The sequence below is a fragment of the Serinus canaria genome, chromosome 19 (assembly GCF_022539315.1).
Source record: "Serinus canaria isolate serCan28SL12 chromosome 19, serCan2020, whole genome shotgun sequence".
Classification (NCBI taxonomy): Eukaryota; Metazoa; Chordata; class Aves; order Passeriformes; family Fringillidae; genus Serinus; species Serinus canaria.
The window spans coordinates 745,909-759,516 of NC_066332.1; the positions used below are offsets into that span (position 1 = coordinate 745,909).

At 43.5% G+C, this 13,608-nt stretch overlaps 1 protein-coding gene across 4 annotated transcripts in view; it reads left to right on the forward strand.

Moving 5' to 3' along the window:
• NF1 (neurofibromin 1) overlaps positions 1-13,608 on the forward strand; it is a 73,081-nt gene that overhangs the window by 1,675 nt on the left and 57,798 nt on the right. For all 4 annotated transcript variants that reach the window (XR_007779172.1, XM_050981959.1, XM_030231862.2 and 1 more), the window contains exons 2-9: positions 5,456-5,599; positions 7,069-7,152; positions 8,809-8,999; positions 11,318-11,424; positions 11,684-11,751; positions 11,990-12,065; positions 12,580-12,737; positions 13,279-13,452. Coding sequence is in view for 3 of the 4 variants with exons in the window: in XM_050981959.1 (XP_050837916.1) it covers positions 5,456-5,599; positions 7,069-7,152; positions 8,809-8,999; positions 11,318-11,424; positions 11,684-11,751; positions 11,990-12,065; positions 12,580-12,737; positions 13,279-13,452 (1,002 nt within the window). In the remaining variant the exon portion in view is untranslated. The remainder of the gene's footprint in view (positions 1-5,455; positions 5,600-7,068; positions 7,153-8,808; positions 9,000-11,317; positions 11,425-11,683; positions 11,752-11,989; positions 12,066-12,579; positions 12,738-13,278; positions 13,453-13,608) is intronic.

The following is a 13,608-nucleotide window of genomic DNA, read 5'->3' on the forward strand; positions in this document are numbered from 1 at the left end:
AATATGCATCAAGTACATCATTGTCACTCACAGTTGTGGTGTCTTATCAAAATACATGGAATATATGCAGATTACTTCAGTGGTGTTCATGCAGCTGTGAGGGTTTGCATCTTGTGTCTGCCTGAATGCAGGACCTGTGGGTTCAGCACCAGGAGCCAGCTTGGCATGTCCCAGTGGCTTTGAGTGAGGAGGGCGAGAAGGGCAGCTCAGCTCCCTTGTGTTTCGGTTTTTCTGCCCAGGGGAAGACAAAGTTTTCCAGCGTTTCTTCCTTCCTTTGCAGAGGAGGAAAGTGTAACCATCTTTCCTCCTAATTTACAGATGTAGACAGGCTTTTCATTCATTTGCTGAGTGCTTGAATTCATTTTAGGAAAGATGAAACGGCAAGCTGAGAGGATGCTAATCGGTATTGAAAACAAGGGAAATCAGGGCAAACCAGTCTGCTCTGGTCTGCTCTTGTTTATTGTTATAAATGCTGCTTTAACCAAAATCTGCTTTTGTCTGTGCAATTCTGTGGGCCTGGAGTGACTGGCAGGCAGAGTTTTGTGAATTAACCAGTGCCTGGCTCACGGAACAAATCCTGGAGCTCCTGCCAGTCCTGCCCTGTGCTCCAGTGAGCCCTCACCTGCTGCAGGGCTGGCCTGGGGCTGCCCCCAGGCTCCACTGCTGCAGAAGAAGCTGTTGCTGGGACCGATGAGACCAGACCCCCAGACAGAGAGCATGGGGAGACCTCTCAGCAGAGCCTGCACTTAGTACTAGTTATTGTATTTTTCAAAACTTGGGGTGAACAGGATAAAATTAGACTGCTGTAGCACAAAGAGCCTGGAAATTCGTGGAGTTCCTTGTGATTTCAGACATAGTCAGAGCTTTGGAAAATAAAATTCTCTCTGTTTTTCCTATGGAAATACTTCCAATTTTATGTTTTGTGTTTTCATAATGCTTTAAGTGTGTGTGTGAAATCACAGGAAGGCTGGCACTGCACTGGAGTAGTTATGAGCTCAGTTGGAGTAGTCTGACTGCCCAAACCATTTATATCTAGATTGGTTTAAAACTATCAGATGTAATAAGAACTATTAATCCTTTATAAACTTGTGGCCATGTAAGTGGTTATTGTGGTGGAGTGCCCATCCCTGGAAGTGTTCCAGGAGTGACTGGATGTGGCACTCAGTGCTCTGTGCTGTGACAAGGTGGGGGTCAGTCACAGGTTGGACTCAATGATCTCAGAGGTCTCTTCCAACTTTAATGATCCTGTGGTTCTGCCATTCTGATATGCTTTAAAGAAAGAAGACTTTAGTTATGTGGCTTGTGGTTTAGGCTTCCCATTTGCAGTTCATGAGGTGTGGTGGCTCTCAGTTAAGAAAGTGCATAAAAACTGGAAGTCAATAGTAATGTTCCATTCTCCCTTTAATTAAAAGGTATTAAATTAAAGCAGATATTCCCTCCGCAGTGTTTGAAATCTGTGCAGAATCAGAGATGGGCAAAAGCAGCGGTTGCAGGTACCAGCTCTGGTTTTCCTCGTGGCTTGTTAGGACATCCCTTGTAGCAATGGGATGTCCTGTGAGGTGTTTCCTGTGCTGTGCTGGCTGTGCCCCCAGGGATGTACCTGTGCTGGGAGGTGAGGCTGGGCTGGGCAGAAGGTGCAGCTCCTGCCCACAGCTGCTGTGTGTGGGGCAGAATGCCCCAGGAGCTGGGGCTGAGCCAGGCTGGAGCCCTGCCCTGCAGCACGAGGCGTGCTGTTCCATCTTCCCCAGAGCAGAACCTGCCGTGGCTCTGCTGTGATGGCTCTTAGGGTGTGAGCAGGGGATTTGCAGCTGAGGTGCTGCTCTGCACAGGGCTGGAGCCCAGGGACAGGAAGGAAATGCCCAGTGCCAAAGGTGTTACCTGGCTGCAGTGGGGAGCTGCTGAAAGTGTCCAGGTGACCCACGGCCCTTCCTCACCTAACACAGCGTTTGTGTTGGCAGGATGGGTAAATACAGGATTGGTCACAGCACCAACTTCCAGTTCACCTTCTGGCAATGCTTTATTTTTAGAGCAACCTATAGAAAAACTTTTGGAAGTTTTGAAACTTGTGAAGGCTGAGCTGTGAGGTTCTTTTCAGGGATAGTGCCTCTTTAGCAGGTGTGTGTGGATAGAGGGGAGGAAGGTGCCTGTTGATTTAGAGGGATTTGTGTCTGGTTCTGACAGTGCTGATACTGAGGAGGGGTGGTGCTGTGGGGATTTTCTGTCACCAGTACGTGTGTGTCTAACAGTCTGCTGAAAAGTTCCAAGAAATTGTTTGGAAGGATGAACTGAGGTGGATTTTGGGTCTGTTAAGGATAGCAGTAGGGATTTTTTCCTAGATATTGTGTGTTTCTCCAGACTATTAATTACCAACTAACTAGAGTTGATTTAACTTTATGTTCATTAATTGCAAGTGATAAGGCAAAATCCATGGCTCAGTGTAACTTTTCTCTACAGCCTGAGTGCACAACTTACAGACACTCAGGCCTATCAGTGGTCATAGTTCCAAACCAATGTCCATGTTCATATAACAAAAGATTGGACCTTCTTGCATCAGACTAGAGAATACCTGAAACAGGTATTGCTAATCACTTCACAGGCATGAAAAACACCTATTTTTTCTAAATAGTTACTATCTATGACCAAGGCAGGATTCCTTAAACTGAACATTTTTGGCTAAAAGTGAAAATAATCCCAAACACAGTATATATTTTTTTCTTTCTCCATTTCAAAGATTTACAGTTTGGTCACTGTAAAGGTTCCAGATTTCATCTACCTATTTTGTCTTTGTCCACTCTGTGAAATAAGGTAAAATTTAGAGCCAAGTGCCATTGTTCCCTGTCCTGTGTGGCTTGTTGGTCCCTGAAGGAGCCATGAGGCTGCACTGGGGTGAGGAGGGTGTGTGGAGCCCACCTGGGTGTGGGCTGAACGTGCCCAGTGCAGCTCCAGCCTCGCTGGCTGCTGCTTCCTGTGCCAGTGGTGACAGGAGCTGAGCTGGGGCAGTGACTGTCCCTTTCCTGCTCTGGGGTGAGCTCAGAGCAGGGCAGGTGTTCAGGGTTGAAGCCCCAGGTATAGTTAGGCTTTGTGCTCTAATTTCTGTTTCTAATTCAAATAGCTCTACAAGAAACCATTCGTCAGTGTTTATTTTTTCTAAAATAAAATCAAAGTCAATGAAAGTAAAATTTCAGCTTTCCCCCACCCCAATGTTTAGATTAATGGATATTTGTAGAGAAGTAAAATAGATTGTGTTTAGTTGCTCAGCACTGTCACTGCATTCTGCGAGGTGAAATAAAATATTCCAGCATGCCAGAGTGCACAAAGAAAAGAGCTGAGAAATACCCCCCCCAAATAACAGTGCTAATATTTCCTTTTCGTATAGTTTCCTTTTTTAAATGATAGTATAAAAAGCAGTTTTACTTCTAGGTGACCTTGTTGTAGTGGCTGTTGTGGCAGGAAGCTCCAGAAGTGTGTAATGTGATGTTTCTCTGGCATGGGAGCACACAGAACTAAATCTATGACACAGTTTCTTTGAGAGGCTCTTCTCAAGTGTTTTAGCACTCAGTGGTATTAAGCTTTGCTGCTGCTGTCAGCACAGAGACTTGAAAATTCAAATAAAAAGTACTAGCAATAGTGAAATTTTAAATTAAATGTATCTGTCATCCTCCAATGACTTCCAAAAATGTACTGTAGAAATAACATCTGACAGTGAAAACAAAGCTTGAGTCATAAATGGTGTTTATTCTGCTTTTCCAGGGGTAAAGCGAGCACGCTGGAGCGCCTCGCGCTGTTGTGAAGCCCTGCAGTCCAAGCTGCCAGGGAGTCACAGGTTCCAGTGGGGATGAGCTGGGCTGCCCACGGGAGCTGTTGCTGTGGGTGTCTTTGCAGGCAGAGTCTCAGCCCTCACCCTGGAGGTGCTGCAGCCTGTCCAGGTCTGGTGCTCCTCGGGGACCTGCGGCTGCTGCTCCGGGGGCTTTGGTCTGATCTGGAGTACCAGGACCATTTTTTTCCTTCATTGACAGCCATTCTCTTAGGAGAGAGCCAGCCCATGTCCATAGGGATCCTAGTCCATGGCAGCAAAAGAATTGAGCTTGAACCCACACCAAAGCTCAGCTTATACAGAGAGGGAGTCACTCCATGACATCAGAACAGGACGGTGTGTCACAGGCTGGGTCAGGCACGCTGCATTCAGAGCTGTTGGACAAAAGTGCTCCAAGCTGGGGTTCTTCAGCGCCATTCGTCTTGCATTTTAAACCTGGGCATTTGCAGGGGGCAGTGGGGAGGGTGCCCTTCCAGAGCCCCCTGCCTGGGAGGTGCCTCCTAACGCACTTTGCAGCTGTAAAGCTGCCTGTAATTCCTTGGAATCCTTCTTTTACCCTCTCTTAAATTCTCTCTCTCTCTGATAATCTTTTCTAATGCGCAAATATTACACCATAGCTTTTCCATTGAGCTGTTGCTGTCTTTCAGAATACACTTTTGTTCACAATTCTGGTAAAAATTGGTTAAAACTTTTAGTAGCAATTCAAGCTCCTATGGATAGGGAATTCCAAGGTCACACTTTCAAATACAAATGACATAAATGTTCCTATATTAGTTTGCTTTAAAAAAATATAAATCCTGATTAAAGGGATTGTTTCTGAAGAGTGGTGTCCCAGAAGTGGTGGCTAGGAGCAGGCAGGGGGAGTGGGTGTGTGCCTGGGAAGTGACTTGTTTGTGACCCCTGAAGAATTTGGGTACAGCAGGAAACAAAGTACCCAGTGTTCACACAGCAGCCGGAGCATCTCCGGGCGGTGCAGTCGCTCTGAATCTTCTCTTTCTGGGAGAAGATGGATTTCAGGTGTAGTTTTTACCCCTGGCTGTTGGGAGGGACAGGTGACGTGTGGCTCACAGGTGCTCCAAGCCTGTTTGAAGCTGTGATTTAGCACTGGGGTGTTTGTGGGGTGACCCCAAAGATACCCATGTCTGTGGGGGCTGCAGGGCCAGCGCTGGTTCCTCCTTGGCCAGTCCTGCCCTGTGACAGAGCAGGGGACACACATGGAACAGCTGCTGCCTTCCAGCTCACCTGCTCTGGGAGCTGCTGGTGATTTCCCCCCCTCAGGTCCCAAGATGCATTTTTTTCTTGGAAGATTTTTGGTCTTTATTAAGCCCATTTTTAAAATAAAGAATCTTTTCTTATAATTCTGTCTTATATTTTTCTGCTCCTTTTGATTGCTTTGACATCCAGGTTGTAGAAAATTTGTCACAAAATAGAGGTTTAGTTTCAGTTCAGAAAAAGGAACAGGTGAGCTTAAGCATTTTGTTTTATAGATAACTAGTGGAAAGATGAATGTAGAGAAGATGAAATAATGTGTTCACTGTTGTCTCTTGTTGAATGTTTTTCAAGGTGTGTCACAGTCTTTTAATCCATCTTTAAAGCTGTAAATTTCAGTGTGAAAAAGCTTATGAAAGTTCTCTCTTGTAGCTTCCAATAAAGGCTTGCCAGCAGAATACCCACACCAAAGTCAGCACGGAGCACAACAAGGAATGTCTCATCAACATTTCCAAGTACAAGTTTTCCCTGGTCATCAGTGGTCTCACCAATATATTAAAAAATGTTAATAACATGGTAAGTTTTCTAATTTTGCATTGTTTGGTGATTTTTTTTTCCAAATATTTGTTATTTATTTCTATTGTGAAATCTGGAGAGAATTATTTGAAATTTAGTCAGTTTGTTGCTTGCCTTTTACACTTAATTATTTTCTGTTCTGAAGTTCACCAGCAGCATCCATCAGAGCCATGTTTCACAGAAAGGCATTGGGATTTTGGGGTAGGGAAGGGATTTAAAACTTGTGCTATTTCAATTTTCCAGGCTGCCTGGGTGTTCTACTGTGTGTCTTTATATATATGTATAAAATAGATGTATTTTTAACCAGATGAGTTTCAATCAGAACCTTTGCCATGAGAAAAGTTTAGTTCATTGAGTTTTGAATCTATGTAATTTGGGATCATTTGGAATCTCCTCAAACAGGTAACAGAACTGGCCAGGCTCTGGCAGTACATTTTTACACTTTTAGAGACATTCTTTGGAGTGGACCCTTGGCTGTCAGTTGTGTAGGGATGTGCATCTGCTGGAGGACTGATAAAATGAGAAAATAGGTTGCCCTGCTGCCAGGGATTTTAGGCTGCTTAAAGGTACCTGTAATCCCTTTGGAGAGAGAATTTATTTTAATTAAACTCTACAGGCATGAGGGAACATGTTGATGTGCAAGGTGATTGGCTGATAAATGAGAAAACTGTTAATGAGAAACAAAAGAAGTTTCTCTATGTGATACACAGATTTTGAGAGGAAAGACCTACCAGAAAATGTCAATTAAAAAGCTTTCCTTGAGGAGAAAGTCTGAATATTTGTTACATGTGATGGTCTGAGCTTCTGTGGGAATCAGCAATAGTTGGGGAGGGTTTCTGTAGCTGGAACAGACCAGCCCAAGAGACACTCAGTCCTAACAGTCTTGGTTCAGGAAGAGTCTCAGCTGAAACCTGGGCTGAGGTGAGCCACTCCTGCCCTGGGGTAAAATAAACTTCTCTGGGTGGCTCTGACAGGTGCTCTGTCTGTGGGCATTGTGCCCCTGTGGTTCTGGCCAAGTCTTTCCTGCTTTATTTTGCTGTTTTAATGTTGTGGAGGCAGTGCCTGTTCTTGGCACGGATCTGGGTGCTGGCTGGAGCACCCCAGGGAATCCTGCCCGTGTCTGCCAAAGGGTCAGCACTGACTGATAGCAGAATAGGTTCTGGTAGGTGGGACCCACACTCTGAGCAGCCAGTGGGCCAGAGGGAGGTGAGGGGCTGCAGAGCACCTCCACCCTTACTTTGCAGGGGCTGCTTGTTCCTTATTGCTTTTGGCATTGCAGACTGGACAAAGATATTTCTTTAGTGATAAGGTTTTAATTCCTGGTTTAATTTGACTTTTGCTGGCTTTATGTCTAAACTCCAAACCAGAGCAGTAATGGAGCCATAATTTACTGTGCCACTTTGTTGCTTCCCTTTCATTATATCACAAGTCAAAGATCTGTGTCTCAGATGAATCCATTCTACTTCTAGAGAATATTTGGAGAAACTGCTGAAAAGAATTTATATCTATCTCAGCTGATTATCTTGGATACACTGGAAAAATGTCTGGCAGGGGTGAGTAGGCTTGCATAAGTAATTCTAACTTGGAATCCAGTGGGTTGGATAATACAGGTCAAATGCTTGTGTATCTGTTGTTACTGGTACTAAAAACTCCTCAGATTTAGAGCAAAATAGGATTAATGCCATTTAAAAAGACTAAAGCTTCCTATAAATGCAAGTAGTTGATGTAATTGATGCATTAATGATTTGGAGGGTGCTTTGTATTGCCTAAAATTAATGGTCTCTTTTCCTATTAAAAGTAGCAGAGGATTCAGTACAAGTTTTTCATTTTGTGCTACTTAGTTCTCTGCATACAGTGCTGAGTTTTCTTTAAATGTCTTAAAACTTTCATTTGTTGAAGTAATTTTCCATGTGCTTTTAAACAGAGCAGAAACTTTGCTGCCACTACTCTAGAGATGATTTCTGCAGGTGTTTCCTAGATTACATTAGTTAACCATGTCCAGATCTCCACTGGGAGTGCAGGCCTGAGCTTTCCAGTCAGAGCTGCTGCGAGGCAGTTTGCTGGTCCCTTTGGGAGGAGAGTGGTGCTGGTTGTACAACTCACTGTGCTGAGCTGGAATTTCAAAGCCAAACTTCACTGAGAGCGAGATTTGCAGTGCTCGGTTCTTTTAACAAGAACAGGATTTTATTTTAAAAGAAAATAGCTGTATTTGATTTCCAGCTTTTACAGCTGAGGAAAACACCTCTTTTTGGCACTTTTTGTCTTTGATGCATTGAGTCAAAAGAACAGTTTGAGTCAAAGAACCAGAATTTTACTTCAGAATTTAGTTATTTTTAAATATTTCTTCCATGCATAATGTTTGAAACAGTGGTTTTCCTGATAGATCATCATATTTAAATAGCCTAAAATTGTGCTGAATGTTTCTTGCTCTGTCACTTGAAATGAGAGCAGTTTGAGGCAGAATATGTTAAATCAGAGTGAGCCAAAGCTGTATACAAAGCGTGTTGTGTTCTGTGGTATCTTCAGATGGATTTCTTGCTCAATGTTTCATCAAGTTCTCATGGCAACAGGACTCAGGTCAACTAAGTGGGAGTCTCTGAAACTTCCCAATTCCCTATGGAAAACTCATTGGTAGAATTTTAGAAAGCTTTAGTGCTGACCCTTCTCTTAAAACTTGCTCTTAGTAGAGCAAAGTTTCACTTTGAATTCTTCTGTAAATAGTTTCCTTATGTCTCACACTGTGCAAACTGGCAAAAATTAGATTTCTCTTTTGCAGGGAAATGAAGCCATTTTTGACTTGTATAGAGCAATTCCCAGCAAGAGCAAGGGAGAAGCACCTCTTTTTGGTTCATTTTTAATATAAAATACTCGTTGTCAAAATATGGCCACCAAGCTCCTACCCAAAGGGAGGTGAGGGTGAGCTTTGCCCTTTAGCCCTCAGCAGAAGCTGAGGCAGGCAGTGCTGTCGTGATCCTCACACAGAGCAGCAGGGCACGTTCATCAGAGCAAGGCGTGTGCTGCTTCAGATCCCGGTTTGATGTTTGCCTGATGCTCGCTGAGATCCGCCAGCCCGGTGTCCTCAGCTGGAGCTGAGGGCTGGTTTGGCTGTGCTGGGGCAGGAGCCTGTCTGTGCAGGTTGGATCCTGCTCGGGCCAGGGCTCCGGGCTCTGCCTCCCCAGCAGAATTCAGGGGACGCTGTTTGTCCGTAGCAACCGAAGGACACCATGCGCCTGGACGAGACCATGCTGGTGAAGCAGCTGCTGCCCGAGATCTGCCACTTCATCCACACCTACCGCGAGGGCAACCAGCACGCGGCCGAGCTGCGCACCTCCGCCTCGGGCGTGCTCTTCTCGCTCAGCTGCAACAACTTCAACGCCGTCTTCAGCCGCATCTCCACCAGGTACTGACCCCTGCAACCCCCTGGGAGGGCTGACATCTGCACTGCTGCTGCAGCTCTGGGGAGGGCTGGCATCTGCACTGCTGCTGCAGCTCTGGGGAGGGCTGGCATCTGCACTGCTGCTGCAGCTCTGGGGAGGGCTGGCATCTGCACTGCTGCTGCCTGCAGCCTCTGTCTGCCACCAGCTGCGGGCTGTTCTGAGGAGCCAAGGCTTTAAATGCTCTTTAACGGGTAGTTCTCGAGTGGAATGCCCTCAACCTTTCACTTGGCAAAGTGAAGGGTTTACTTGGGTTTCAGGTTATGAAATGAACCCATTTCAACCCCATTCTGGGTTACTGTTGGCTGCATTTATTGCTTTTTTAATCTGCTTTCAAAAGTACCAATGAAAATAGTGAGTGAAGATAATGCAGCAGAAGTTGAATAAGTTCTTGTGGGTGCAAGGTGTCTTGGAAAAAAAAGAATGCTGAAGCTAATGGTTGTATCCATTTACTTACAAATTTAGAATGAAAACTTGTGATTGTCCACAACTCTGCTGGAGCCTCATGGTTGTTTTCCTGCTAGGAAGCTTTTATGTTAAATCTGTCTTTTGCCTGAAGGAGACAAACAGCTGGGCTGTTTGTTAGTTGTTGGAAAAGACTCATTTGTCTTCTGACTGATTTGAGTTTCACAGCACATCTACTGTAAAAATAACTGGATTTTCTGCTTTTCTAAGTGAGAAGGGAGACAGGTCCCAAATTTCCATCTATTTTCTCTTTTTGCTCTGTTCCAGATCCTTCTGATGCTTCAGCATTTGTCTGTCCACTAGACTGATGTGCTAAGCTTTTTATTACTGAAATACTTTGATATTTTTTGAAAGGTGCTTGAAGTAGCTTAGCTCTTGTCACGCAGCGTTACAGTTGACATCATTCTTGATTTATTAGGAGTGGAGCTTGGGCAGCCTTACATGGTCACATAGCAATAAGTGAGCCAATTTAATTGAAGCAAAGATTTATATTTTCCATATATATTTATATATTTATTTGGAAAATGTTTGTATTTTAGAATTCAGTCTAAAATGATTGAGTAATTTGAAGTTTAAAGTATTTTCATAGTTGTTATAGAGCCTTTAGTAACTTCTATTTCAAGAACATAGACTTGGCAGCTAGCATGGGGGATGTGGTTTTACTCCATAGGTTGATAGTGTTTTGTTGCTTATGGAAATGGCAACAATTTCTTTTGCTCCTTTTATTGGAAGCATTTTTCAGTTGAAATTTTTGAGAATCATTGAATCCAGTGGCTGGATCTGTGTGTATTTGTATGCCTGTAGCACGGTTTGTTCCCCTGCTCCAGAGCCCCCCCTCAGCATCCCTTTGAGCTGGAGCAGAGTGCTTTTCCCCTAACCTGTTTTCCCTTGCAGATGGCTTGTACAGCAACAGTTAAATATTTGACCAATTGTTGCTGGTCTCCACAGGGGTCAGCCTGCTGCCAGTCAGCACTGCTGATCCCTGACCTGGGTTTCCTGTTCAGGCATATTTCTGGGCCTTGCACAGCAGCTGGGGGATTTTTGGCATGAAAAGCTCAGCAGTGGGGACCTTCCCATTCCCAGCGAGGGCCGTTAAGTTTCCCTGGCGCTGAAGACATGAAGAACTGCTTTTGTGTCTAGTACTAGAAATCACATTCCATGTCTGAAACACATCTGTGGCCTTGGAAGGAGCCGTGGCACTCCTGAGTTTGTGGGAACAGATGCTGTAGTGATCAGTGGCTTGGTGTCTGGGAGATGCTGAGTAAATTCTCTGAGCCAGCAGTGTGAAAAGATGCTGTTGTGTTTAAACTGGTGTGACTAGACTTCATCCTGTGTGCTCAGGCCAGAGAAATATGCAGCAAGAATGGTTGTAGCTCACTGCAGTGATATCATCAGTACCATCAGTCCCTGCTGTGCTCTGACATCTTACCTGGGGCAGGACCTGCTCTGAAGGAGCAGTAGCCTAAAGGTGTCAGGAGTCCATGACTTCAGTGTTTGCTTGAAAAGATGACAAGGTTACTGCCATAGGAGTGTGGATAGCAGGAGGATTTAGGCAAATCTTGGGCACAGTCAATCCACAGAAGGTACTGGCATCTTGTAAGATTATCACTGGTTTTCTAGCTCCATTTTCAGTATGAGGATGGCACAAGACTGTAGTATTAAGTCTCAATCGTGCAAGATCTTTTATTTCTAAATCTGGAAATGTTCATCTGAGATGATGGAACATTCTCCTGCTATTAAAATGTATAATCTCACACGTGTGTTCATACCTGTCTGATAGGATCTGATGGAAAAGTTTATTTACTTTGTGTATTTTTAGATTGCAGGAACTGACTGTTTGTTCAGAAGATAATGCTGATGTTCATGATATTGAACTTTTACAGTACATCAGTGTGGATTGCTCAAAACTCAAGCGACTCTTGCAAGGTATGATCTGAGCCTGTGTTTCGAAATATTTCTATTTTAATCTGGTTAGTCAGAGATGACACAGTGCAATTGATATATCTGGGTTTTATTGCTCTGTTTTACTCCAAGCAGTCATGTATTTACTGAAGTATTTAAAAGTAGTTAAGTACTATTAAAGCATTGATTTGAAAATTGCTTTGTGCTTCAAATATCTTGTATAACCTGTGTTGTTTTTAGAAAAAGTTTCTGTTCTAAATGCAGAAATGTTTTATCTTTTCAGAGACTGTGTTCAAGTTTAAAGCTCTTAAGAAAGTAGCTCAGTTAGCTGTTATCAACAGTCTTGAGAAGGTAAGTGTTCAGTACTTCTGTTTCATTGCTTATTCATAGACTTCCTTCTAGTTTAGGAATAGTTGCAATTCAGTAATTTACTATAAAATAAAAATTGCTGCCTCCCTTTGATGCAAATATGTTTTGCGAGACGTTTTGAGTGATTAGAATTAAGAATAAAACCTCTCTTTGTTTAAATGTGCAATTCAGTAAAATTGTTGAAGCTCTGGAATGTGAAGGTGTTTCCCATTATCTGCAGGCATTTTGGAACTGGGTGGAAAACTATCCTGATGAATTCACAAAGCTGTACCAAACCCCCCAGACTGACATGGCTGGTAAGGCATAACACATGACAGTGTTCAAGGCTGGTTTCTCAGATACCACCAAATGCATTCACTTGCATTTTGTGCCCCCTTTGCTCCTTGCGCAGCCTGCAAATAAACAAATTTCTGTCAGCCTTTGTCAGGGCAGGCAAGAGTATGTTCCTGTCTGTTTTCTTTCCTGACTCCCCTCTTAAAAGAGATTGATTTTGTGCTTCACAACACAAAGAAATAAACCCCAAAAGATGGAGACTCTTTAAATTTATATTTTTCATCTTGATACAGGGTAAAAACTTAGAGAACATCACCTTTACTTGTCTCTAGTGAAAAAGAGAGGAGAATTTATATTTTCAGGTAAACCATGTCTTTAACTGGGTTGAGACCATTTGATCCCCAGTAGCATGTCAGTATTGTGCAGACCAGAACTTTCCTTCTGTGTAGGTGGAACTATCCCTCTGCTCTTTTATACCTGTTCTTTATCTCTTCATAGTTAAAACTAGTATTGGACTTGGGCTTATGTTTTATGCAGATTGTGCTGAGAAGTTGTTTGATTTAGTGGATGGCTTTGCTGAAAGCACAAAACGTAAAGCTGCAGTGTGGCCACTGCAGATCATCCTCCTGGTCCTGTGTCCAGAGATAATCCAAGATATAGCAAAGGATGTGGTAGAGGAAACTAAAATGAACAAGGTAAGAGAAGCAGCTGTATTCTGGCTCTGTTTTTTAGAGTCGGCTTGGTTTTGCTGATTCTGTATTTCGGGGGTGTTTAATTTTGTCTTTCCTCCTTCAAGAGCACATTCCAATTCCATATGTAAATTTATGCACTCTTTTTAAGTTCTCACCTTACATACATTCTTTTACTGTCAGTAATTCATACAGATAGTATGTCCCAAACAATGTTATTTCAGAACTTTCCATTTCCTTGGAGATTTGAATCTCTGTGCTGTGATCTCCTCTGCCTCCACCCGCAGCAAATGGCTGTGCTGAGGTTCTGGGGTCTGCAGGGGGCTGTAAGCCCCACAGGTACAGCACCTGCAGCACCTGCTGGGTTTGATGTGGCTGCAGCATTAGGGCTGAGAGTGAACAACCACCTCTTGTGCCATTCTGATTGCCCCAGCTCTGTCAAAGGGAATGTCTTTAATAATGACAGGATTTCTCCAGGGTGCTGCATCCAGTTGGTTTTTGCCATCACAGTGTCTGGTTATAACTATCCCTGCTTTGAATTCTGCAGAAACTGTTCCTGGACAATCTCAGGAAGGCTCTGGCAGGACACAGTGGGAGCAGGCAGCTGACTGAAAGTGCTGCTATTGCTTGTGTTAAACTGTGCAAAGCATCTACGTACATCAACTGGGAAGATAATTCTGTCATTTTCCTGCTAGTGCAGTCCATGGTAGTAGATCTTAAGGTAAGAATGTCTGTTTCCTAATTGCAGTGAAGAAATTTGAAATAATGAAGTTAACTTTGAATTTCTTAGTTAATACCACTGGTTTTCATTGGAAAGTTTTGTATTAAAAGTAGCCAAGAATAATCACGGTATCCGATTTATATATTTATATTTTTC